This window comes from Podarcis tiliguerta (assembly GCF_965153285.1).
Source record: "Podarcis tiliguerta genome assembly, chromosome: 5".
Classification (NCBI taxonomy): Eukaryota; Metazoa; Chordata; class Lepidosauria; order Squamata; family Lacertidae; genus Podarcis; species Podarcis tiliguerta.
The window spans coordinates 5,938,102-5,963,472 of record NC_139538.1 but is presented as its reverse complement, the minus strand read 5'-3'; the positions used below and the strand labels follow the sequence as shown (position 1 = coordinate 5,963,472).

The 25,371-nt window shown below is 44.9% G+C and overlaps 2 protein-coding genes across 3 annotated transcripts in view; one reads left to right on the top strand and one right to left on the bottom strand.

Annotated features, from left to right (window-relative positions):
- LOC310678399 (cytochrome P450 2J2-like) overlaps nt 1-25,371 on the top strand; it is a 232,250-nt gene that overhangs the window by 133,725 nt on the left and 73,154 nt on the right. The gene's annotated exons all lie outside the window — the stretch shown is intronic.
- LOC310678366 (cytochrome P450 2J5-like) lies at nt 127-24,812 on the bottom strand. 2 transcript variants are annotated; one of them, XM_083442268.1, is made up of 9 exons: nt 23,999-24,812; nt 21,127-21,289; nt 17,831-17,980; nt 17,113-17,273; nt 12,211-12,387; nt 10,624-10,765; nt 2,187-2,374; nt 1,606-1,747; nt 127-349 (listed from the first exon to the last, which is right to left on the bottom strand). In XM_083442268.1, the coding sequence occupies exons 1-9, from the start codon at nt 24,197-24,199 to the stop codon at nt 156-158; spliced, it is 1,518 nt and encodes a 505-aa protein (XP_083298394.1). In that variant the 5' UTR covers nt 24,200-24,812; the 3' UTR covers nt 127-155. The 2 variants fall into 2 exon arrangements, with proteins under 2 accessions (XP_083298394.1, XP_083298395.1); XM_083442269.1 differs by lacking the exons at nt 21,127-21,289; nt 23,999-24,812 and adding an exon at nt 20,390-20,493.

Below are 25,371 nucleotides of genomic sequence, written 5' to 3'. Positions count from 1 at the left end.
TTCACATGGCTAACAGCATGCTGCCATCCGGTTTGAATATTGTGAGATGGGTTTTACACTAAAAGGGGGAAAGTGTCTGTTTTAAGCAATGACAGAAGTTTGAGTAAAGTAGGACTAGAGGGACACTGAGAGGAAAATAGTGCTTTTAAACAAAATCAGAGGTTTGCATTGCAACGGGGAATAGCACAGAGTTTATAAGGATGGGGATGTGTTGTAGTCCCAAGTAAAGGCTCTTGATTGAGTTCTTTCACTCCTTCTGGCAGCTGGAAGCTGAATGTTCTCAGCAGGCTGGTCAGGAAGATGAAGATTTCGATCTTTGCCAGCTGCATTCCAAAACACATGCGAGACCCTGAAGAGGAGACATGGGAAAGTCAGTAACTGAGTAATAATTTACTTTCCAGTGTCAATTACTTCGCAGCTATAAAACATGCTATACTGTATAATACTTTGGAGAACTAGACGTAGTTAGGAAAGTGAAATAATCAAGGAGAAGAAGAAGAATTTATACCCTGCCCATCTGACTGGGTTTCCCCAGCCACTCTGGGCAGCATCCAACCGAATATTAAAAACATGATATAGCATTAAACATTAAAAACTTCCCCCAAAAAGGGCTTCCTACACACGTCTCCTAAAAGTATTATAGTTGCTTATTTCCTTGACATCTGCTGGAAGGGTGTTCCACAGGGCAGGCATCACTGCCGAGAAGGCCCTCTGCCTGGTTCCCTGTAACCTCACATCTTGCAGTGTGGGAACTGCAAGAAGACTCTTGGAGCTGGACCTCAGTGTCCGGACTGAAGGATGGGGGTGAAGACGCTCCTTCAGGTATACTGGGCCAAGACCCTTTAGGGCTTTAAAGGTCAGCACCAACACTCGGAAACGGAGTGGGAGCCAATGTAGGTCTTTCAGGACCAGTGTTATATGGTCTCGGCGGCCACTCCCAGTCACCAGTCTAGCTGACGTATTCTGGATTAATTGCAGTTTCCGAGTCACCTTCAAATGTAGCCCCACGTAGAGCGCATTGCAGTAGTCCAAGGGGGAGATAACTAGAGCATGCACCACTCTGTGGAGACAGTCTGTGGGCTGGTAGGGTCCAGGGAGTCCTCCACACACACCCGCCCCCTGTCCCCCAAGAACAGTACTTCTGTCTTGTCACGGTTCAACCTCAATCGGAAGTGGGATAGTTTAACTGCAGACTCAATTCTGAGTATAGTTTCATAGCAGGCTAAATTATATTCCATGAAAAGAGGTGGGGGAGCTTTAGCCTTGTCACCTGAAAAGAAGTTGGATGCATCAAGCAGTGACGTGTGACAGGGAGCGACAGCACCCTGGTGCTGGCAGTGTTACCTCTCTCAGAGACAGGGCAATGGGGTGGCAAGTGTGAACCCCATAGGGGTTTGGGTACCTGTGAGTCCAAAATCAGCCACCCAGAAATTCCCTAAATTATCAACAGCCTTGCCCCATCCTGCTGACCAGCAGTGCCACTCCTGCCAAGGGGATATTGCATCCATTCTGCCCTACTCTCTTGCTGCTGATGATGTCATTTCCTGGAAGCCAACCAATAAGCATGTCTATAGACCACAACTCAGCTTGGACTTTTGCATTCACCTGCACCAAATGGCAGATATTCTTCTCTGTCCACAAATTGTCCATTCTTGTCCAAGAAATGATTCGGGTTGAACTCTGCAGGAGTCTCCCATCGTGTTGGATCAAGAAGAACAGAGCGCAGATCAAAAAGAACGGCAGTCCCCTGCAAATAAGAAAGAATTAACTTGGAATGCATTCAGATCAACACATTCCAGGATTCTCCCTCACTCTCCCAGGACGAATCTTTGCAGAGTTCAAACTGAATTGAAACTCAGGGTTTTGGGGGGACTGGTGGGTATTTAACAGTCGCCATATTCATCCTCAACTTTTTTCTATTTAAAAAAACATTTCTATACAAGCAGAAACACAGCAGAGCCTCCCCAACACCTGTTTCAAAAAGGCCTCGCTGAGACCTTTGGCCACTGCATGTTCCTCTGAGTTGCCACATACCCCAGGAATAGCACTAGTGAAACATGTCTGCGGATGGAACTCCTGTTTTAGACTACACAGGAAGTTCCTGCATGGCTGGGGGCATCTCTGAATATGCAACCTACTCATAGACTCTTGGGATACAGGCATGCAGTTGTATAACTCTTCTTTACCTTGGGAAAGAGAAAACCATGCATCTTCACATCCTTTGTACATTGCCTAGGAGACCCCATAAATAAGGCATATTTAAAGCGCTGCATTTCATGAATCACAGCATTGGTGTAGGGCAGTTTCTTCTTATCTTGATAGCAGATTGTGTGAGAAGAACCTAAAGCATCTTCTATTTCCTTGTGGACTTTATCTGAAGAAAATTATGGAAACAAAAGTTTTATTTTGAATATATAAACTTCATTCTCCCCCCAGTACTTGGCATGGGCAGTGTTAAAGGGCTAGAGCAGTAGCCAGAAGATCAAAAGGAAAACTGATAATCCAAAGTTTGTTTTGTTTAAAGGAAACTGCATAATAAGGAAGATTAGGAGCCTCACCAATTGTTGGGGTCGATCTACACACGGGGGGTGGGGGGACTAGGACCACTATAAATAAGTCAGTAATTAAATCGTTATAACAAAAGAAAAGAAAAAGCTATGTAAACATTGCATAGAAATTTCTTTTAGTCTCTGGTGCCATCTGGTGTTGCATATTTATAACGCATTGAAAACCTTTCTGTCTAATGTAGCTGAGTTCTTGGCAGTGGCATAGGAAGGAAGAGGGGGCGAACCGCTCTGGGTACCATCCTGAAGGGGGCAATATTTGGCACGGGACCCCTCACCCCGCAACTCCCAAGCCAACACCAGCACAAGTGGCAAAGCATTGGCAACCACCATCCCCCTGCCTGCCTCCCTGGCTCACTGCAAGGTGGGCCAGGTCCTGCTCTCCCTGCCTGTCTATGTCCCGTCCTTAACGGCTCCTGCAGAGGTGTAGCTGCGGCTCCCCCCCCCCCCACGCCATCACGTCCAGAGTGTCTTTGCAGGGCTTGCCCGAGCATGTTGCTTCTGGTTTCCCCTCAGTCCTCATTTAAAAGCCTGCCACACGCAGTCCAAAGTCTTTGCTGCTTTTGTTGGGGGATTCAGTGAGCTGTAAATCATCCGGTGAGTTGTTCTTGGCAAACTTGGGGGGGGGGGTCTTCTTCTTTTGTCTTTGCGCTCCAGTACTCAAGGGGTGGAAATGAATTGCTGAGAGGAGAATCACATTGTTCTGTTCTTTGGGGTTTTTTAACTCTGGGAGGAGTGCGGTTTGCCACCCGATTTTGTTTTGCTTTTTTCCCTCTGGAAGGGCGTCCAAGGATTTCCTGTGTTTCCTCCCAAGTAAACAAACTTTGGATACAACCCAGTAAGTTTTGCTAATAGGAGAGGAAAATACATATTCCTCCACAATGCAGTTTTAGCAGTTTCTGTTGTGTCTCTAGGCTCATCCTCTCCTGTGTATTCTTCTGCTTATTTTTTTAAGCACCAACCACTTGTCTTCTGGAACACGCTGTACTCCCTTCATCACTGAGTTGCCCTTTTGAGTTAATTCTCTAGTTCTGTGATTGCATATGTGCATGTGACAAGAAGAGCATTGTACATGTTTCCATGCTACATTCACACATTACGCTTCCTGCTGTTTCATTCATGCATGCCTTTCAAACTAAAGTTGAATGGTGCTTTTTTCCATTGCCAGATGAAAACAACACTTTTCAGAAAGCTTTTCACTGTGACTCCAGAAACCCTTTATGGACAGTGGATTTGGCCCCTATTGGATCTGATGTGATATTATAGATTTCTGAGAGAGAGAGAGAAGACGGTAGTCCAGGGCTCCTGTCCATCACTCTGAGCATGGGCATAGCCGGGGGGGCAGTGCCCCCCCCCCCGATACACAAAAATCATTTTAAAGCCAGTAGCACATGTGAAAAGGTTCTAGGCGTCTTGGTGGGCCACAAGTTCAACATGAGTCGTGAAGCTCCAAAGTCCGGCAACCGTTAGCGACCAATTTCTCCGACCAAATATAGAAGAATGGCTAATCGTGAGTAAAAAAGGATTTTAATTTGGACTATTAATTGATTTGAAACGGATTCAAATTACGGAGGTTGATCGCTTTCTGCTGAAGTAAAAGTGAAAGCAGTTAATGCTGACCGAAGCTGCAACTTTGAAAGACTTTTTAAAACTTCCAAGGAATCATTTTAAGCCCCTCTTTCTGCAGGGGGAAGGGGAAAAATTGGATTGAATTGAGACCCTGCATGAGATACATTTGACAGTGGAATAGACTCTTGCTTTTTGGAAGCGGACCACCCAGCGGGGGAAGGCTAGACTCCCTTATTGCGTCACAAAGGGAGTGGATACATTCAGCTTTCATTTTCCTCTTAGGGGATTACAAGGTAACTGCTGCTGTCTGAGCTTGGTATAATAGTACACAGTGTTTCTCTTACCCTTCCTGAATTGAATATAAGTGCCCAATTTAATTTTGGATGCTTTCTAAAAGAATAAAAAGAATAAGACTTTGAAAGATGGAGCTGCTGAGTTGTCTGCTTCTGCCTGTGTACTAAAAATCTTGTTGACTGACTGTGACCTTGATACTTTGGAATAGTTATGGCTTGTGGTGCGGATAATCCTGGGGAAAGTAAGATTGAAGATAGAAGAGGCTCCAAAGCACCAACTTTTGAAGAGGCGGTGATGCAAATGCTAACAGAAATAAGAACAGATGTCAGAGGAACACAGAAGAATGTACAGGAGCTTAAACAAGAATTTGTAGATTTGAAAAAAAGGCATTCAAGAGGTCAAGGAAGAGGTTGCCGGTCACAAAACAAGACTGACGGAATTGGAAACAGTGAGAGTGCCTGATGTGGAGAGGTCCCAACAGGATGTGCTTAATGTAATTGCTTTCTTACAGATGGAGGAATGGGAAAATCAACTGAGAGTGAGAGGCGCCCCCCAATTGGAACAAGATAATCTTAAAGATTGGCTAATTGAGGAGTTTGCAGCGCGCTGTGATTTGGAAAAAGACGAGCTAAATTTTTGAATTGAGAGGGCCTATACGTTTGGGCCTAAGAAAGACACAAAAATTGCACATGACCGTATAGTGGTTTTCAAGACAAAGGAACAGAGGGACAATATTTTGGGTCTACACTATAAGAAAAGCCTGAAGATTAAAGACAAGCCAATTGTTTTGTTCAAGGAGATTCCAAAACATTTTCTGAATTTCAGGAATAATTACACAGATTTGGCTGGAACTCTGAGAAGGAAGAACATCTTCTTCAGCTGGGAGTTTCCAGAGGGCCTCTTCTTCAAATTTCAAAGGAGGAAACAAAGAATTAGGACCGTCGAAGAAAAAATGAGTTTGTTTTTTTTGGGGGGGGGGGGGAATTAAGCAACTCAGATTGGAAAGCTCACAGGCACCAGGGTTTTTTAAGAACCTGGAAACAAGACTTCTGGACTATCTGAATTACCAATTGGTTCTGTTGGGGACCTGAATGGAATGGCATCAACACTTATGGATAGAACACAGAGACAGAACGAAATGAATGCTGGCAGATTACCAAAGGCTTTTTTTTTGAAATAGTGGATAAATTTGATCTGTCAGATATATGAGAATGAGAAATCTAACATAAAAAGACTTCACATTCTAGTCAGATGGAAATCAATCATTTTCACGAAGGGATTATTTATGGATATGTGTCATGGATGCTTTAGTTGAGATGCATTGCAGGGGTTGGACTAGATGACCCTACGGTCTAGTCTGTGGCTGAGGCATTGCTTTTGGTAACATGGGGAGTTGCCTCATGCCTAGGGGTGTCCAGCTTTCTTGGGGGGGGGGTGGCTCTCATTGACAGATTTCAATTTCAATGTTGGGGGGGTTGACAAAAAAAAATTCTGCATCGGGTACCTCCTGACCTTCTACGCCCCTGGTTCTTGGTATGCAATGAGAATGTTCTCTCAACGTCCAAAGCATTCAGAGAGAAAGGAAGAAGTAACCCTGAATTTCATGTTGTTGATACATTATAAAAACTGAATGTGCTTCGTAAAGAAGAATGAATCTGGTAACGTGAAAGACAGAAGGGGATATGTATGGTCCTGGCTGAATATTGGGAGGGGATATATTAAGGATAACATTTTAACGTTTCACAGGCATTAGGTTCACTCTTCCTCCAGTACTTAGTAGAGATAATGTTAAGGGGGGTAGAGAAGTCTGGGAAAATGGATATTGTCAAGCTTTTCTTTTCTTTCTTCTTTCTTCCTTTCTTCCTTTTCTTTTTTTTCTTCTTTTTTTGTTTTTGTTTTTTTTTGTTTTTGTTTTTGTTTTTTTTTGTTTTTTGCTTAAAGGAACAGCATAACAAAGAAGAGAAAGAGTCTTCATGAATGATTCTGAGGATTGTGAAGTTTGAAGAGAATGCTAGGGTTAAAGACGATTATATAATTACCATTATTATTCAGAGTGTTGAGAACGCATAAAGGAAGACAAATAAGTTGTATTAGAGGAAATATGATTTGAAACTATGATTGATGATTATATGGTTAGATAAAGGAAGAATAACTCAACTTAAATGTCAGGGGACAGCCATTGGAACAAGGGAGGGAGGCAGGGGTGCCGCTGGGATACAGGGAGCCACCAAACTCCTGAGGAGCAGTTCCTTGTCCACCGGTGGGGAAAGCCACACCTTCCACGGAGAAGAGAGGGAAGGGGCCAGCCAAGAGAGGAAAGGGCTTGAGGATGCTGCTGAGAGCCCAAGCACCTCACTTAGCCCAGCTTGCGCAGAGGGGTGAAACGCAAGGAGGGGAGGAGGAGGCTTGGGGTGCCAAAGTTCTTATGTTGGGGGAGAAGCCGGAAGGGGCCACTCCTGGATTCTGCAAGTGACTAAGATGAACATGAACTTTTTAGATCTGCACTGTAAATAGTTTGCACAATAAAACCTGTAAAAGACAGGTCGGAGTCCTGCCAGCTTACTCACAAGCAACCACCACCAGCATCTGACAGCAATCTGGAAGTTATTGCAGTTGCTTGCGTGTAGCAGGGAAGAGCAGCACGATAAGTCTAGAGAAGAAAGGGAGGCTGGAGGAGCAAGGAGCTGCAGGCGGAGGCGCTGAGGAAATTGTGGCATGGAACGTAGTGGCCCTGATGCAGAGGAATGTGGAGCTGGAAACTCACATCGCTGACCTCACAGCCAGGCTGGAGGAGCGCAGACTGCAGGAGCAGCAAAGCAAGGCAACTCTGGTGGGGAGAAGGATTCCAGCACTGGTGAGTATATTTGGCGGGAACCCCCAAGAGTACCTTGCTTTTAAGAGTGAGATTAAATATTCCCTGGATATGCAAAAGAAGGAATTTGCCAATGATGAGGATAGGGTGGCATGCCAGTTTCATGCTCGTGAGGTCGAGTTCCTGGGGTACTGGCTGTTGGATAGGGGACTTGCCATGGATCAGGAGAAGGTGAAGGCTGTGTTAGACTGGACAAGTCCCAAGATGAAGAAGGATGTGCAAAGATTCCTAGGCTTCAGCAATTTCTACTGAAAGTTTATCAAGAACTTTGCACATTTGTCGGTGCCTATAACTGATTGTGGGAAGAAAAAGTTTCTGTGGACTAAGGAGGCGCAGCAGGCCTTTGAAAGCTTAAAGAAGGTCTTTGTGTCAGAGGAGCAGCTGTTGCATGTGGATCCTTGTGGCTTCTGACAAGGCCATCAAGGCAGTCCTGTTACAACAAGACACAGGGGGAGATTGGAGATCTTGTGCAGAACAATTCGGAGCAAAATTACACCATTTATGACAAAGAATTGCTGGCCATTTATGCGGCTTTTAAACAGTGGAGACACTTTCTAATTGTGGTGCAGCAGCAGATCCAGGTGTGGACAGACCACAATAACTTGGAACATTGGCGCACCGCGCGTGTGCTCTGTCAGAGGCAGATTCAATGGGCGGAGGTTTTTTGACAATTTTGACTTTAAGATCCACTACGTTCCTGGAGAGCAGAACGTGAGGGCAGACGCATTATCCAGGAAACTGGAGTACATGGAAGATGAAGGGCTTCCCATGGCCAGACAAATGTTCCAGCGGAACAAATGGACCTGTGAGGGAACACTGGCAGGGGAGGCAGAACTGGTTAGACTCACCAGAGACGATGATTTTGCTCAAGAGAAATTTGGGGAGCTCAAGGAGGGATGGGAGCAGATGAGGGCTTTGATGAGAAAGGGGGGTTGTTGTTCTACAAAGGGGCACTGTATGTACCGGGAGAACCCTTGCGGGTCAGAGTCCTCAAGCAGCTCCATGACAACCCTACAGCTGGGCACTTTGGGCAACACAAGACCATGTTGTTAGTTACGCGGGATTTCTGGTGGCCCAAGGTAAGGGAGGATGTGCGGGAGTATGTCCGAGGGTGCGACATGTGTCAAAGAGCAAAGAGGGAAAGGGCAGCCCCAGCTGGGCTGCTGGAGCCCTTACCAACACCGGGGAGACCTTGGGAGGTGGTGTCCATAGACTTCATGACAGACCTGCCCATGTCCCGAGCTAAGACAGCAGTCCTGGTGGTGGTGGACCTGCTAACCAAGATGTGCCACCTTGTGGCGTGCTCCCATGCGGTGTCAGATGAGGAAACCGCCAAGTTGTTCCTGGACCACATCTTTTGGCTGCATGGAGTCCCTTCTAGGGTAATTTCTTACCATGGAAGACAGTTCACCTCACATTTCTGGCGCAAGTTCATGGGTTTGTTGCAGGTAGAGGTGAGCTTTTCCACAGCCAGACACCCACAGACTAATGGACAGGCGGAAAGAGCAAATGCCATTTTGCAGCAGTGCTTGTGCTGTTACATTAATTAGCGGCAGAATGATTGGGTGGAGAAGCTAGCACTGGTAGAGTTCACGTACAATAATGCTGAACATGTGTCCACAGGGAGGAGTCCCTTTCTTGCCAATTATGGGTGTCATCCCAGGGCCTTTCCAGGGCGGGAGGAGGATGAATTGAGTGTACCAGCTGCAGAACAATTCACACAAGAGATGGAGGCCATGCACCAACAGCTCAAGATGACTCTGGAAAGAGCCAAGGAAGTGTACAAGAAGGTGACGGACAAACAGGAGACCGGGGGAGGTTATCCGGGTGGAGGACAAGGTGTGGCTGTCATCTCAGGGGCTGCCCCTGAGGGGGTGTGCAAGAAACTGCAGCCTAGGAGCATGGGTCCCTTTGAGGTGACACAGCAGGTCAACTCAGTAGCATTCAGGCTGAAGTTGCCGGATAACATGAGGATACATCCGGTGTTTCACAGGTCTTTGCTGTCGCCTTACAGGGAGGGGCACAGCTTCCTGGAGAGGGAGCGGGGGGGGTTCCCACCCCACCAAGCATAGAAGAAAGGGAACTATGTAATGAAGTAACTGAGATACTTGACTCTAGGTGGAACGGACACCAAGTAGAGTACCTAGTTACCTAGGAGGGGGCTCCCAGTTCAGAAAATGCATGGATCCCAGCAGGGTACGTGACTGAGAAGAGAAGTTCCTCACTCTTTTCCTGCACAAGCCCAAACCCACAAAGTTGTTTTTGGGGGAAGTGTTTGGACCCACAGAGGACAAGGGGGACTTCGAGGGATTCCCACCCTCAGGGGAGGGGAAGGGAATAGGGGACGAAGTTGCTGAGGTCTCTGATGAGGAGGAAACTTCCTGGGATTTCCCGCCAGGGCCGGGATGGTCGGGGGGGGGGGGAGCAGTTTTTGACTCCACAGAGAAGGACGGCGATTCATTCCTCGGGTTCCCACCCTCTCCTGCCAACGCCAGTGAGTGGGAAACAGCTCTAGACCCCACCGATGGGACAGGTTTTTTTGAAGGGGGTTGGATTTCAGGGGACTGCAATCGGAACAGGGGAGGGAAGCAGAGGCACCGTTGGGATACAGGGAGCCGCCAAAACTTCAGAGGAGCAGTTCCACATCCAGTAGTGGGGAAAGCCACACCTTCCGTGGAGAAGAGAGGGAAGGGGCCAGCCAAGAGAGGAAAGGGCTCGAGGATGCTGCTGAGAGCCCAAGCGCCTCACTTAGCCCGGCTGGCCAGGAGGCACACACGCTACTTCCGTCGTCCAGCTTGCGCAGAGGGGTGAAACGCAAGCAGGGGAGGAGGAGGCTTGGGATGCCAAAGTTCTTATGTTGGGGGAGAAGCTGAAAGGGGCGACTCCTGGATTCTGCAAGTGACTAAGATGAACATGAACTTTTTAGATCTGCACTGTAAATAGTTTGCACAATAAAACCTGTAAAAGACAGGTTGGAGTCCTGCCTGGTTACTCACGAACAACCACCACCACCACCTGACATTAAATAACTGAAGAAATGTTATAGTTACGGTAAATGAAAATCTAAGCAGGAATTTGCACAGCAGGTAGAAATTGAGGAAAGGATGGGAAAAGATTGTTATTGTTTCTTTTCTCTCGTTCCTTTGCTGTTAACACCTTGAACGGGGAGTGGGAGATAATCATCTTTTAAATTTGTTGTAAATTTGAATTAATTTACCGTCAATTTCCTAATTTTTTTGGAAAATCAATAACAATTAATTGACACAAGAATTACAGCCCACTCTAGAGATCAAAAGAAGCCCTGCACAGGTCTCCCTCTCTCACCTTGGATATCTGGATGACTTGCCAGGAGGAGAAGTGCCCATTTCAGAGAACTGGTGGTTGTGGATGTCCCTGCTACAAAGAGCCCGGAAATATTAAAAGCCATGTTTTCTTCATCATAGGTGGACTCTGGGTCGTTTTTGCTCTGATTTCGAAAATGGGGAAAGTGACATGTCATTTACATGCATTACAGTCTGTTCTTCAGCACTTATTTTATCTTACTCCCCCTGCTCCTATTCGCATACCACCAACACATGCTTCATGAGGGGTGAGGTGTCTTCTTACACTGCCTGAGGAGAAATAAGAAGGTGCCACCTCCACTGCCCTGCTGTCACTGCCACCTCCCTTACTTTGGTCATACAGCAGTGCCCACAATGTGGTAACAACAACAGTGAGGACAGTGGGATCTTGCAAGCGTTTGGTGAAATCTTGCAGGAAGCTGCCACCGCTCCACTTCTCCACTAGTGGCTGGCTAGGATGCCTCCTGTCAGCATTCCACTGCCCAAGGCAGCTGCCTCAGCCTGCCTCATGGGTGGGCCAGCCCTGTGCTTCGTAGCTGGTTGTGACAAAAGATCCATGCACACATTCCTGTGTACACAGTGGTAGCTGCTTGGTGCTGCATTTGAGAATCTGCGGGTTGGGTAATAATCCAACACTGGCAGGTGAAGAGCGATACAAAAGAATCTCTCTGGCAGCAGATATTCAAAATGTGCATTACTTAGCACTAAACATATTTAATCATTCTTTAGTCACCATAGAGTATTCAAAGATTGTTCCAAGGAGGCAAGATGAAAAAATATTTTGATCTTTCTAGTGTAGGAATAAATGAGGTAGGAGTTTGAAGTCATATTTAGTTTAGGAACATTTTCTTTAGAATTTGTTTGGTCCCCTGCTGATGAAAGTGAAAGTGCATCCTCTTGCTATGCATTGTAATGTGTAATGAAACAGCTGCCACAATCCACTTGGTGTTTTGGCCATTCATACTATTTGGGCATTCTTTGAGAGCCAGTGTGGTGTAGTGGTTAAGAGCGATAGACTCGTAATATGGGGAACCGGGTTCGCGTCTCCGCTCCTCCACATGCAGCTGCTGGGTGACCTTGGTCTAGTCACACTTATTTGAAGTCTCTCAGCCTCACTCACCTCACAGAGTGCTTTTTGTGGGGGAGGAAGGGAAAGGAGATTGTTAGCCGCTTTCAGACTCCTTCAGGGAGTGATAAAGCTGGATATCAAATCCAAACATTTCATTCTCACTGTTTGGGCACCACAGGCAATGTTTCAGTGGTGAGTATGTTCCCATGAGTTTTATAGGGGTTTTCAAACGTATTTGCCCACTGCCCTGTTGGATCCATCAACTGATCTCCAGTGCCCACAACCCTAATAATAATAAAAATATTCAGAATAGTGGTTTGCACAACTCAATAAGAAAAATAATAATCCAATAAATCTGGGAAAAAGTAACTCAATGTCATTTTCAACTGAGATTCAGGAAAAAAAATATTGGTGTCCTTGGAAGAGATTAGCATTCACTTATAACAGGGAATATAATGATTCCTTGGATGAGCAGCATTCAGTTTCAAAGCAGATACTTACTTTCTCCATCTGAAGTAGATAGAAATCAATGAAATCCTGTGGATCATGCAGAGACTGATTCTCCTTATGCTTCTCTATCTCCTCCTTTGCAAATGAAAGCACCATCTCTGTGCAGGACAAGGCCTTCTTGTGGGGCCCTGGGAGATGTTTCATGAGCCATGGGAACATTTCATAAAGCTAAAGGAAAGATAGCAGACATGCCGTCATTACCATGAGGAAGCTTGGTCATGCAGTTCATGAGTCAATTCATTTGAATTAGTACTTAAAACATGACCCAGATTGTTCTTCAGAGCTAGCACATTAGTTTGAGTCTTCCTCGGGGGGAGGTGTTTGTTCGCCCCAGAGCATTGGTATCACTTTAACTTACTGCGTCCCATCATACCTCTCCTCCCTTTCGACTGTTGCCCATAGACTGGCCTTCACCAAAGCGAGGTTTAACGTTTTTCCCTCCAATGTCCTGAGACATAGATTCTCAAAGGGCCTAGTCCCCGCCATGTGCGAATGTGATAAGGTGACGCCGGAGTCGCTCCAGCACATTATGTTTTCTTGCCCCTTGTTCAATGTGTTACGAGCAAATCTGCTGGGATCAATCATACAGAAACTAGCGGGTACCCCTCCAACATTCCACCTTGCCCAAATCTTGCAGGATAAGGATACCCATACGACCCTGAAAGTGGCTAGGTTCCTGGTCGCGGTCCTTACCCAAAAGCGACGCCAAGGAGCACTACAAGCTAATTAAGGCATAGGATGCCATTCTATCTTATAGTATTTTATTGTTATAGTGGTGTTTTAGCGGCTGTTTTTTTCTTTTTTTGTTCCTTTCCCTATTTTTTTTCCTTTCTTTTTTTCTTTTTTCCCCACGTGCTCAAGTTGTTATTTATGTTTTTTCTTGTATGGGCCTATGGCCGTAATAAATAAATTGTTATTGTTTGAGTCTTCCTGAGAAGAAGGTAAGTGTCTGCAGGTTCTCTTGGATCTCACAATGACTGGTTCTGGGAAATATCCCTAGCCAAATATGTGAAAGAAAACTAGGGTCAAAGGATCGGGCTCATCCCTGAAAGGGAGGGTGAAATGGATTATAGAGAAGAGGTGGAGCGGCTGACAGAGTGGTGCAGAGCTAACAATTTGCTCATAAATACAAGGAAGACAAAGGAACTTGTGGTGGACTTTAGGAGACAGAAGAGCAATGTCCAGCCACTTTTGATTGATGGGGTCTGTGTGGAGAGGGTAACAACGTTCAGATTTTTGGGCATTGAATTACAAGAGGATCTGTCCTAGAGTGTCAACACAAGGGGGCTTGTGAAGAAGGCACAGCAGAGACTGTACTTTTTGAGAATACTAAGGAAATACCATCTTCCGCAGAAACTGCTGCTTGCCTTCTATCACTGTGCCATTGAGAGCGTGCTCACTTATGGCTTATGTGTGTGGTAAGGAAGCTGTACTACGCAGGACCGGATGGGGTTGTGCAGGGTTGTTAAGGCAGCAGAGAGCATTGTTGGCTGCCCACTCTCCACCTTAGAGCAGATTTATACCACAAGGTGCCATAGGAAGGCACTGGACATAGTAAAAGATCCATCGCATCCTGGTCACTGTCTCTTCGAGCTTTTGCCGTCGGGACGGAGATATGATGAAGACAAGAACGAGCCGTCTTAAGAATAGCTTCTTCTCCAGAGCGATCTCGGCCCTGAATGGGAAGCCCGGATTTTGAGAGTCAACCAATCTCCCTTGCTGTATCATACTGTATTGTTTAATTAGTGTTTTTATGGAGCAGTCAAGTAATTTCGTTGTCCCCGAAGGGGGCAATGACAATAAAGATATATTATTATTATTATTATTATTATTATTATTATTATTATTATTATTATTATTATTATTCTAGCTCCCGGGCTTCATTCAAAACTGGGCACAATCCCAGGCCATTTGTTAGGAGGTGGGGATGGCTGAAGAATACAGATGGGGAGACATTCAAGTCAGTTCACATTTAAGAGTGAATTTGCCAAATATGCAAATTGAAACACAGCCATCGTTTGAAATGTGCAGTTCTACAAATCTTGCAATGCGGTTTTAAAATTTATCTTTCTTTATTTTATTTTATTTTATTTATTAAATTCCCCAGTTCCCCAGTCAAGAAATGCCCATCTCTTCCTTCAAAAAGTCAAACAAAGGTGAGAACTGTTTCCTAGTTCTGCTGGATCTCTCAGCGGCCTTGGACACCATTGATCGTAACATCTTTCTGGACTGTCTAGAGGGGCTGGGAGTTGGAGGCACGGTTATACAGTGGTTCCGCTCCATTCTTGTGGGCCGTGTTCAGAAAGTGGGGTTGGGGGATGAGTGTTCAGACCCCTGGGCTCTCACTTGTGGGGTGCTTCAGGGTTCCGTCCTCTCCCCCATGCTTTTTAACATGTACATGAAGCCGCTGGGAGAGATCATCAGGGAGTTTGGACTGGGTGTCCATCAATATGCAGATGATACCCAGCTCTACATCTCTTTCAAATCAGAACCAGTGAAGGTGGTGAAGGTCCTGTGTGAGTGTCTGGAGGCGGTTGGAGGATGGATGACGGCTAACAGATTGAGGTTGAATCGTGACAAGACAGAAGTACTCTTTTTGGGGGACAGGGGGCGGGCGTGTGTGTGGGACTCCCTGGGCCTTAATCGGGCAACTGGGCCCCTGAAGGACCAGGTGTGCAGCCTGGGAGTCATTTTGAACTCACAGCTATCCATGGAGGCACAGGTTAATTCTGTGTCCAGGGCAGCTGTCTACCAGCTGCACCTGGTACACAGGCTGAGACCCTACCTGCCTGCGGACTGTCTCACCAGAGTGGTGCGTGCTCTAGTTATCTCCTGCTTGGTCTACTGCAATGCGCTCTACGTGGGGCTACCTTTGAAGGTGACCCAGAAACTGCAATTAATCCAGAATGTAGAAGCTAGACTGGTGATTAGGAGTAGCCAGGAGGACCACATAACACCGGTCCTGAGAGATCAGCATTGGCTCCCAGTACGTTTCTAAACACAATTCAAAGTGTTGGTAAAGGTAAAGGGACCCCTGACCAGTAAGTCCAGTCGTGGCCGTCTCTGGGCGCTCAACTCACTTTATTGGCCAAGGGAGCCGGCGTTTGTCTGCAGACAGCTTCTGGGTCATGTGGCCAGCATGAATCAGCCGCTTCTGGCGAACCAGAACAGCACACGGAAATGCTGTTTACCTTCCCGCTGGAGCGGTACCTATTTATCTACTTGCACTTTGAACTGCTAGGTTGGCAGGAGCTGGGACCGGACAACGGGAGCTCACCCCGTCGCAGGGATTCGAACTGCCGACCTTCTGATCAGCAAGTCCTAGGCTCTGTGGTTTAACCCACACCGCCACCTGCATCCCTCAAAGTGTTGGTGCTGACCTTTAAAACCCTATACTGCCTTGGTCCAGTATACCTGAAGGAGCGTCTCCACCTCCATCATTTGGCTCGGACACTGAGGTCCAGTGCCAAGGGCCTTCTGGAGATTCCCTTGCTGGGAGAAGTGAGGTTACAGGGAACCAGACAGGGTGCCTTCTCAGTAGTGGCACCTGCCCTGTGGAATGCCCTCCCTTCAGATGTGAAGGAAATAAGCAGCTATCTTATCTTTAAAAGACATCTGAAGGCAGCCCTGTTTAGGGAATTTTTTTATGTGTGACATCTTAGTGTATTTTTTGTCTTTGTGGAAGCCGCCCAGAGTGGCTGGGGAAACTGAGCCAGATGGGCGGGGTATAAATAATAAATTATTATTATTATTATTATTATTATTATTATTATTATTATTATTATCATTATTATTATTATTATTAGACCTTTAACAAGGGAGCTTTTCCTCTTTCCTAGTTTTCTCATTAAAGATAAATTACTTACATTTTCTGAATAAACCTCTCTAGCAAACACTTCGGAGGTTGGGTCTCTTCCATTTCCTTTCCTTACAAGAACTTTGTTCCCAATAACAAAGAATATTAAATAAGACAAATACATATCCTGGGTTTGCATCATGGAAATCTGAGGTGAGAGGGCGGAGAAAAGAGCCGATCCCCATATAAATAAATGCTAGCCAAGAGGTCTCAGAATAATGAGAAGGAGGAGGCAAGGAAGAGGCGGGAGAGAGAGAAGGGGGAGGCAATAGCTAATTCATCTCTGCATACTGAGGTTTGAACGGGACATTTGAAGAAGAATGTGGTTAATTTGACAAGGCTCTGGGTGAAATTGATCAGGAGGAGGGAGGCAAAGCGTTCCTCTCAACACAGTTCTGCTTGAGATTTTCTTTGGCAGGTAAAAAAATTCTTATTTTAACAGAAGCCGGTGAGGGACGAATGTGGAGCACAGCAGGATGGGAAGGAGAAGTGTTAAAGTTTGCCTTTTGGTGGCTCGTTGCAGCCAGCAGAAGAAAAGGGGACAGAGAAACACATTACAGTTAAGAAAGAGAAAGGAAAGAGGGGAAATCATCTGATGTCTTGCCTCCCCATGGCTCCAACATCATGAGGGAGCCTGTCATAGTAGCATCTGGTCACATCCAGTGCCTCAGGCTGCCTGGCTCCACCCACACTATGCCATAGTGTAATTCCCTTCCTGACAAAAATTATTTTGCTCACTTCTGCTCATTTATGTGGGCTATAGATGACTTGTTCTGAAGGCCATTGTTCCATTTCTAGCCTGTCTTTCCTCCAAAGAGTCCCAACTTGTGGACCTAGTTTCATTACTCTCTCTTTTATATTCATGGTAAGAAATTGATTAGGCTGTAAAATAGCCCTTATCTCAGATTAGATTTAAACCTCATCTCACTTCTCCAACAGTCTATCCTCTATCATAATGGAATCCAGAATGCTGAGTGGGAAATATAAGGCCCCTGGGTGACTTCTCTGAATCAGCAGGAATGAAAATGACTACTCACAGCATGAGCGAAGCTTCCTATAAATTTTAGGGAGAAATTCATGGCTTCTATCAGCTTCTGGAACCTTTCATCTTCAAGAGCAAACCGGTGCCCAAAAGCCATAGCACATATCACGTTGGAGACTGAATTAGTGATGGGCATGGAGGGGTCAAGTGGTTGTCCTGCAAAATAAAGTTCTACTAATGTGAGTTCAGCTGCTCCTGTTCATACTGAGAGTGGGATTTCATGGTGGCCAAGAGAAACTGCTGGGATCTCCATTAAAGGTAAAGGTAAAGGGACCTTTAGGTCTAGTTGTGGCCGACTCTGGGGTAGCGGCACGCATCTCACTTTATTGGCCGAGGGAGCCGGCGTACAGCTTCCGGGTCATGGGGCCAGCATGACTAAGCCACTTCTGGCGAACCAGAGCAGCGCACGGAAACGCCGTTTACCTTCCCCCCGGAGCGGTACCTATTTATCTACTTGCACTTTGACGTGCTTTTGAACTCCTAGGTTGACAGGAGCTGGGACCAAGCAACAGGAGCTCACCCCGCTGTGGTGATTCGAACCGCCGACCTTCTGATCAGCAAGTCCTAGGCTCTGTGGTTTAACCCACAGCACCACCCGTGATCTCCATTAGGAACCAAGAAAAACATATCACATTCCTTTCTAAAATGGACAGAGGTAGTACACAAATACATCTTCATACGCCAGCTCAGCACCATCACCCATCATCACATACCCTTTGAACGTGCAAAAACCTCCACGAGCTGATGGGCCTCCTCTGCTATTTGGTGCTCCATGCCTTTCTTCCCCAGCCCCAGCTTCCGCATAGTAACAATACCAAACCGTCTCTGTTGCCTCCAGGTGTGACCATTGGAAAATGGAATACCTATGGAAAATCAGTGAGAAATTCTTCTTGACAGTAATTAATGATACAATTAAGTTACCATTCAAAAAGAAACTGAAGTTCATGCCCTTGAATGTGCAAGCTATTCAGTATCTCAAGATTACAATTACAAGACGATGTGAAGTCTGTCTCGGTGTATTTTGCGGGTACTTTCTTGGGCTCCATGATCACTGCAGATGGTGACAGCAGCCACGAAATTAAGAGACGCCTGCTTCTTGGGAGGAAAGCAATGGCAAACCTAGACAGCATTTTAAAAAGTAGAGACATCACCTTGCCAACAAAGGTCCGTATAGTAAAAGCTATGGTTTTCCCAGTAGTGATGTATGGAAGTGAGAGCTGGACCATAAAGAAGGCTGATCGCCGAAGAATTGACGCTTTTGAATTATGGTGCTGGAGGAGACTCTTGAGAGTCCCATGGACTGCAAGAAGATCAAACGCATCCATTCTTAAGGAAATCAGCCCTGAGTGCTCACTGGAAGGACAGATCGTGAAGCTGAGGCTCCAATACTTTGGCCACCTCATGAGAAGAGAAGACTCACTGGAAAAGACCCTGATGTTGGGAAAGATGGAGGGCACAAGGAGAAGAGGACGACAGAGGACGAGATGGTTAGACAGTGTTCTTGAAGCTACAAACATGAATCTGACCAAACTGCGGGTGGCAGTGGAAGACAGAAGTGCCTGGCATGCTCTGGTCCATGGGGTCACGAAGAGTCGGACACGACTGAACGACTAAACAACAACAACAACAACTGCAATATAGGCCAGCACTATTTGCTTCACACAATGCCTAACAGAATCTCACTTTCTATTTCCTGTCGTCATTCAGAAAATTATTAGTGATTCACCCAAATGTTTTGGTTATTTGTTGGATAATAGAACAGAAATCAGGTGGTCCCAGAAGGTCCTGCATAAAATGAGAGATTTCTGGACAGCTCTGCCAATTTCTGCCATAAAGACTGAACCTGCAGATATCACATGAGTTTTCTCATAGCGGTAAACACCTGCTGTTATTTTCAGTCACAACCCCAATTCAGCTAAGTTTTCCACACTATTTTTAAAGATATAATTTGGCTGATGTGTGATGTCAACAAGTTATTTTTCTACTGGCCAAGCCAGACTGGGATTTTATTGAGGATGTATTCTGCAGCATATTCTTGACATGACAGTAGTGCATTGATGGTCAATTTATTCTGCTTTGTTAGTTCTGTGATGCTTCCTGAATGCTACCACATTATTACTGTGTGGGGAAGCTATATAACAGGGAAAGCAGGACAATACTGTAACAAGTTTGTGCATTTGTGGTTTTCAGCAGGAAGTTAAGCGATATGACTGAATGGAAATTAACCAGTATGGCAACCTCAAATTCTTTGCAGGCACAATTGAAAATGGAGTTGGATATAACACCCTTGAAAGAATTGAGCACAAATCATTATGAATGATCAATACAAAGTTTACTGGAGGATGCCTAAGCTAGGCTTTCCATATGTTGGGTTAAAAGTCTGATCCATAGTTAAAAGTAGAAGTTGGCAAATGTGTCCTCTTTTTTGTCTTCCAAATATGGCAACCCTAGACTCTTAATAAGACGGTATCTTCAGAAGACCGTCACCTGCGGAGTACGGTGATTGACGATGTATAAAGCGAATGAGATGATCTTGCAGGTATCTTGAACCCAAGTTGTATAGACCTTCCTACACCCAAACCACCTCCTTGAACTTATCCCAGTAGCTAATTGGCAGCCAGTGGAATTCTTTCAACAGTGGCTAAAATGTTGGCTATATCCTGCCTACGTGAACAATTGATCCACTTCATTTTTCACCCTGATTAACCTCAAGGGCAGCCCCAAATACAGCACATTGCAGTAATCTAGCCTGGAGGTTGCCAAACTTGGTCCAGAAACCACCTTAGCTATCTTACTAGTCAAAGCTGCCTTGCCTGATGAAGGTGGTAGAAGGCCGTGAGGTCACCTGGGCCTCGGGCAACAAAGATGGATCCAGACGCACTTCTAGACTATGAGCTGGTTTTCTCAGGTGAAGTACAGCCCTATCCATAGCAGGCAACTGACCAATTATCTAGACTCAAGAACCACCCATCTAACATGCCTCCATCTTACCAGGATTCAGACTCACTTTATTGGTCCTCATTTAACCCACCACCTTATCCAGCGCATCCAGAGCTTGCATGGGTTCTCCCAATTCAGATGTTACAGAGCAATAGAGTTGAGCATCATCAGGGTGTTGACGACATCTTGCCCCAAATCTGCTAATCACTGCTGCCAAAGGCTTCATGCAGAAGTTAAAACGAATTGAGGACCAAATGGTAAACTGTGACAAATCGAGCATAACTGCCAAGGGATTGAAATACAAGCACCCAGTTCCATTCTATGAAACTGACCTGGAGAGCGGATCAGAACCACTGTGCAAAATAGAATTGCCAGTGAGCTGCCTCTCCATTCTGAGGAGGTGACTAAGACTAAATTGGGTGCCAAGCTGGCACCAACACTGTCTCCTTCATTAAGGACATAGAGATGCCAGGTATGAACAAACCTTGCAGGCCCAAACCATTTGAAGGAGTGCCCACTTGCTTCCCAGTCCTTGGATGCCAGTCACCCACCTCAATCTCCAAAAGGAAGATGTGGGGGAATGTATCACTAGTTGGATCAACATCTTAGCTAGCATTCAGCTGTGTGTCTATTACCCATTCTTATGTACCTATTCCACCTTGTAAGCTGTGTCTTGGCAATGTTCTGATCTGATGTAGGCATCAAAGCCTTCAGCAGAAAGAGCAGAGAGTTCAAGCCCTTCATCCAGCACTGAGGGCCAGGACAGTCAATGCATTGCAACTGCAACAGGAAACAAGCTTCTACCTGCAGTTCAGTCTAACCACAGTGCAGTACAATTCTGACTTCCATAAAGCACTTGTTAGAGTAGACTAATGGAAATTAATAAACCCACATTAGCCATGCCCATTAATTTCAGTGGGTCTTCTCAGATAAGAACTGGCACTGCATAAAACCCCTATTTCCTGTTCAGTACCACATTTATTAGAAAATAATCTCTTTTTCCAGACAGCCACTTAAATGTTTTCTTCGGGGAATGTACCAGCAGAAATTCTCATTCTTCACTACTTACCCTTTCCTTTTGCCATAGTCATAAGGAAAGGAGTCTGTGGTCGGTCTTCAAATTCTTCAGAGTGGTCAATGAGCGCTTCTTTCACTGCTTGGAATCCAGACAGTATTATGAAGGGTTGATATCCTGCCCAAAGGGTGTAAATGTTTCCATATTGCTTTGCCATCTACCATTTGGGTCAAAAGAGAGAAGAGGAATGCTACGTTCAGATAGTTATTTCAACTTAATATGTGATCTTCAGCCTTCCTCGCCTCTTAAGCTATACTCTCTTCTCTTGCCAGCATCTCCTTTTCTTTCTTTTGTTCCTTCCTTCATTCCAACCCATTTGTTTTACTCCCTCCTGCCCGTGTTTTCCCTGCATGGGATCAGAGCAACAGAAAGGCACTTCATAGTCTCCAGCCATCTGGTGACAGGCAAGTAGATGAGTCAGCCATTGCCAGAGGCTTCTTCATCATCACCATAAAAACATTTTGTGTGGGGATGTGGAAAGTGGAGTCCACCAGATACTGTTGGACTGCAACTCCCATCATCCCTGACCATTGGCCATGCTGGTTGGGGCAGATGGACATTGTAGTCTGGAGGGCATCAAGTTGATATAAGCTTGGCTAGAGCACTGGGTCAGGTTTATCACCCACGGTGGGTCACAACAGCAGAGGCGTAGCAAGTCAGGTGGTACCTGGTGCAGAATTTCTTTTGTCTAGAAGAATGCTGGAATGGTTTTAGCAGAAATGTTATAAAGAATTAAGCAAAAACTGATTGTTAAGGGGTTAAAGTGAAAAATTTAAAGTTAGATTGTGTTAAGATAAATTTCAGAACAAAAAATTGAGAAAGATGGAAAGGATTTGCTGAAATAGCTAATTGAACTAGAATACAAAAAAGGGAGGTGTGAGGAGGTTGATGAAACTAGTAAATGAAAGGTAAAGATATGGAAACATTGGATGTGTTTTTAAATTTGTTCTGCTTTTCTTGTTTAGATGTATTGTTTTATCTGTTTTTTTATACATAGTTTTTCCTTTTTTTATTATTTTTGATGTATTGTTTGTTAAATTCTGTATTGTCTTTTTTCTCTTTTTTTTACTTCTTTTTTTTCTGTAACTATTAAATTTTAATAAATATTATTTTTTTAAAAACCAGAATTTCTTTTGTCACCCCCGCACATTGAAATTTTAGGTGAAGGTTACACAAAGTTGTGGTAAGGAATTAAGAAGAGGATGGAATTAAGTGGGAAGGAATTAAGAAATACCTGTCTGAGTAATTTGGCTTATAAATGTATTAAACAAACAAACAAACAAATTAAATATTTTCTCGTGTCTTCCCTGGCTACATATGAGCTACAAAAGTCCCATGGCTTTCCTGCAAATAGATAATGATATCCTGCTACACTGCCAAGTGAACTTGGTGTCCATCCATCTGTTGGAAGAGGAGACGTGCATAGCATTCTGGGCCATGTTGCATCACACATGGGAAGAGTGGGAGGACAAGCTCCAGAGTATATTGCAATAAACTATTTCATTGGCTCAGCTGCTTGTTTTGTGTGGTGTCTTTCAGATTTAAGCGTCCTTCATCCTGTAGATACAAACAACACACATAATAATAATATAGAAACTAATATAAAAGGACAATAATCTGATTAATAATGAAAAGCACAAAAACATATAAAGTGGGAGAATTACAGCATGGGGAGCCAGGTGAAATCAGGAAAATACACATGCCAAAATGTTGTTGCATTTTCTCTATGAGAAGTGTTGACTAGTAAATGGTAGCAGGATCAGCCTGTGCACCTTCCTGTCTCAGTGCCATTAGTCTCACAGCTGGTGCTTTTAAATGACTCTCTGATGCTGATTTCACAGACCTGGCCTTTTGCTCTTGCTGGGAGTATTACCTGGAGATTAGCATTTACTGCAGAGATGCAATTTGCTGTATTAGTCTTTGAATTGCTTTTTTTAAAAAGTGTTGTATTTCCAATGAACAAGATGAAGACTTTTCCAGGCTTAACATCTTGAAAAGCATATGCACATCTGTATCTGTTGAAGTGTTGCCATGAATGAATGCAGAGTGATCTTTGTGCTCACTCTTTTGAAAATGCATCTTCTTATGTGTCTGTGGTCAGTGCTGTGGGTTTAGTTTTTTTAATATAATGTTCATATACACCAGGAGTGATGCCTCTAAAAGATTTGAAAGAATGGAGGTAAAGATTTTTCATGTTAATTCTCTGGTTGGTTATAAACATACACCGAGGAAGCACATAACATGTAACAGTATACACAGTGGTGTATGAAGAGGGGACAGGTCGCCTCGGGTGCCACCCCGGGGGGGGTGTCAAGATGGGCCACTGCCTCCTCCCAGCTGTGGAGCGGCGAAGGGCACGCAAGCAGTCAGTATGGGCGCTGCTTGCGGCATCCGTATGAGCTGCCGCTCGCGCACGGTGTCCATATGGGCTGCTGTGCCTGAGTAGTCTGATTGGGCTGCCGGGCGGTTCGCCCCGCCCCTTGGCATTCCACCCCAGGTGATGAAGAGGGTTCCTCCACCACTGAGTATACAACAACTTACCTTTCCGATTGTGATATAGAAAAAATAGGGGTGGTTGGCATTTGCTGCCCACTTCCCCAAGTGACTGAGTCCCCTAAGTCCATGATGGGGAAGAGATGAATGGATGGAGGGAGGGTACAGTGGCTCTAGAAGACGCTTCTCTCACAATGGAACATTGGGGCATTTTCAGTAAATGTAGGGGTTTCATCACATTTTATTCTGCGCTTGGTTGTGGCCATGACATTTACTGTTTTAACCCTTACTATTGTTTAAGCTGAAATATCATAGTTGTTAAGGGAAATAGGTAAAACAATTGTTCATATTAGACTGAGTTGGAAATAAGTACCTTAATGAAAGTATCATCACGAAGCTTCACCCCAGTCCGCCACACGCCTCCAATGAGAGGAAGCTGGAGAGGTCCAGGAGGATAGTGCCTATTTGACCAGAGCTGTTTCAGGAAGTGCAGAATCAGAAGAACCACCAGCAGAACAATAAAAAATGCCCCTATTTCCATCCTTCTCTTGCTTTCTCTTTCTCCTGGATACATTTTAGGATTCGTCGGTTAAGTTCAACACTCTTTCTCTAAGGAGATCTTGCTTTCCTCAGAGAAATCAACATTTCTCTCTCTTTATATACTCACTTATTAAAAAGGAATAAGCAACAAATGTTCTGACATCATATCCAAGTAGCCTTGGAATGTGATCCCAAGTCATGTGCTACAGTCAAACACTATAAACATTCTTACATGTGTCATGCAGATGACAGGAAGACTGATTAATATGAATTGCAATTAGAATTTTGGCTAGTGTAAGACTGATTTGTGCTAAAAACATTGGGAAAATATGTACCATACATTCATGAAATAAAATTGCATATGGAAAAGGCCCAGTGCAAATGCCCATGGGAAGCCCTCAGCCAGGACCTCATGGCAATAGCCCTTAATATAGCTATTGATGATAAATTAACATGTGCTATTAAGGTAAGACGGGGAATACGCAGGAGACACGGAACGTGTTTGCAGAATTTGTGCTGCTAAAACAGAAAGGGGTCAAACTATCACAAGAGGTGTTGAAATTTTGGGAGGTTGGATAGTTATAATGGAATGGTCTTGGAGATAGGGTGCACATTTTTATTCTTATTTATTATCACTTTGTCAAAATAGAAAATATTATATTTTAAAAAGTAGCAGCTGCTGCCCAAGAAAGACAAACGGCTGTTGCGCAGTGGTAGGAAGTGAATTGTACATGCAAAAGACCCAGCATCTCAAGGTCGGGCTGGACATGTTCTCTAAAGAAGAAAGGAGGAGGAGGAGGGAGGAGGAGTTTGCGGTGAGTTCTGGCACCTGTTTTTCTAGAAAAATAGTACTGTGTCCTATCCATGGCATCTCCGGGTACAACTGGGAGACAGTCTCGTCTGAAGTTCTGGATAGCCACAGCCAGTCAGTGTAGATAAGACTGAGCTAGATGGAACCATGGTCTGATTTGGCATAAGGCCAAATCCTATGTTCAGAAAGCTACGGAGGTATTTTTAAACTGCAGTATTAGGTGCTCAGCTAGAATGTATACCACAGATCAGCAAAGGTACAACCAGGGCTAAGAAGATGCCAGCATGCTTAACAAGCAACGTCAAAGAAGTTATCAGAAGCAAGTAGTATTCCTTCAGAGCATGGAAATCCCATCCAAATAAGAAGAAGAAAAGAGAGCACAAATTTTGCCACAA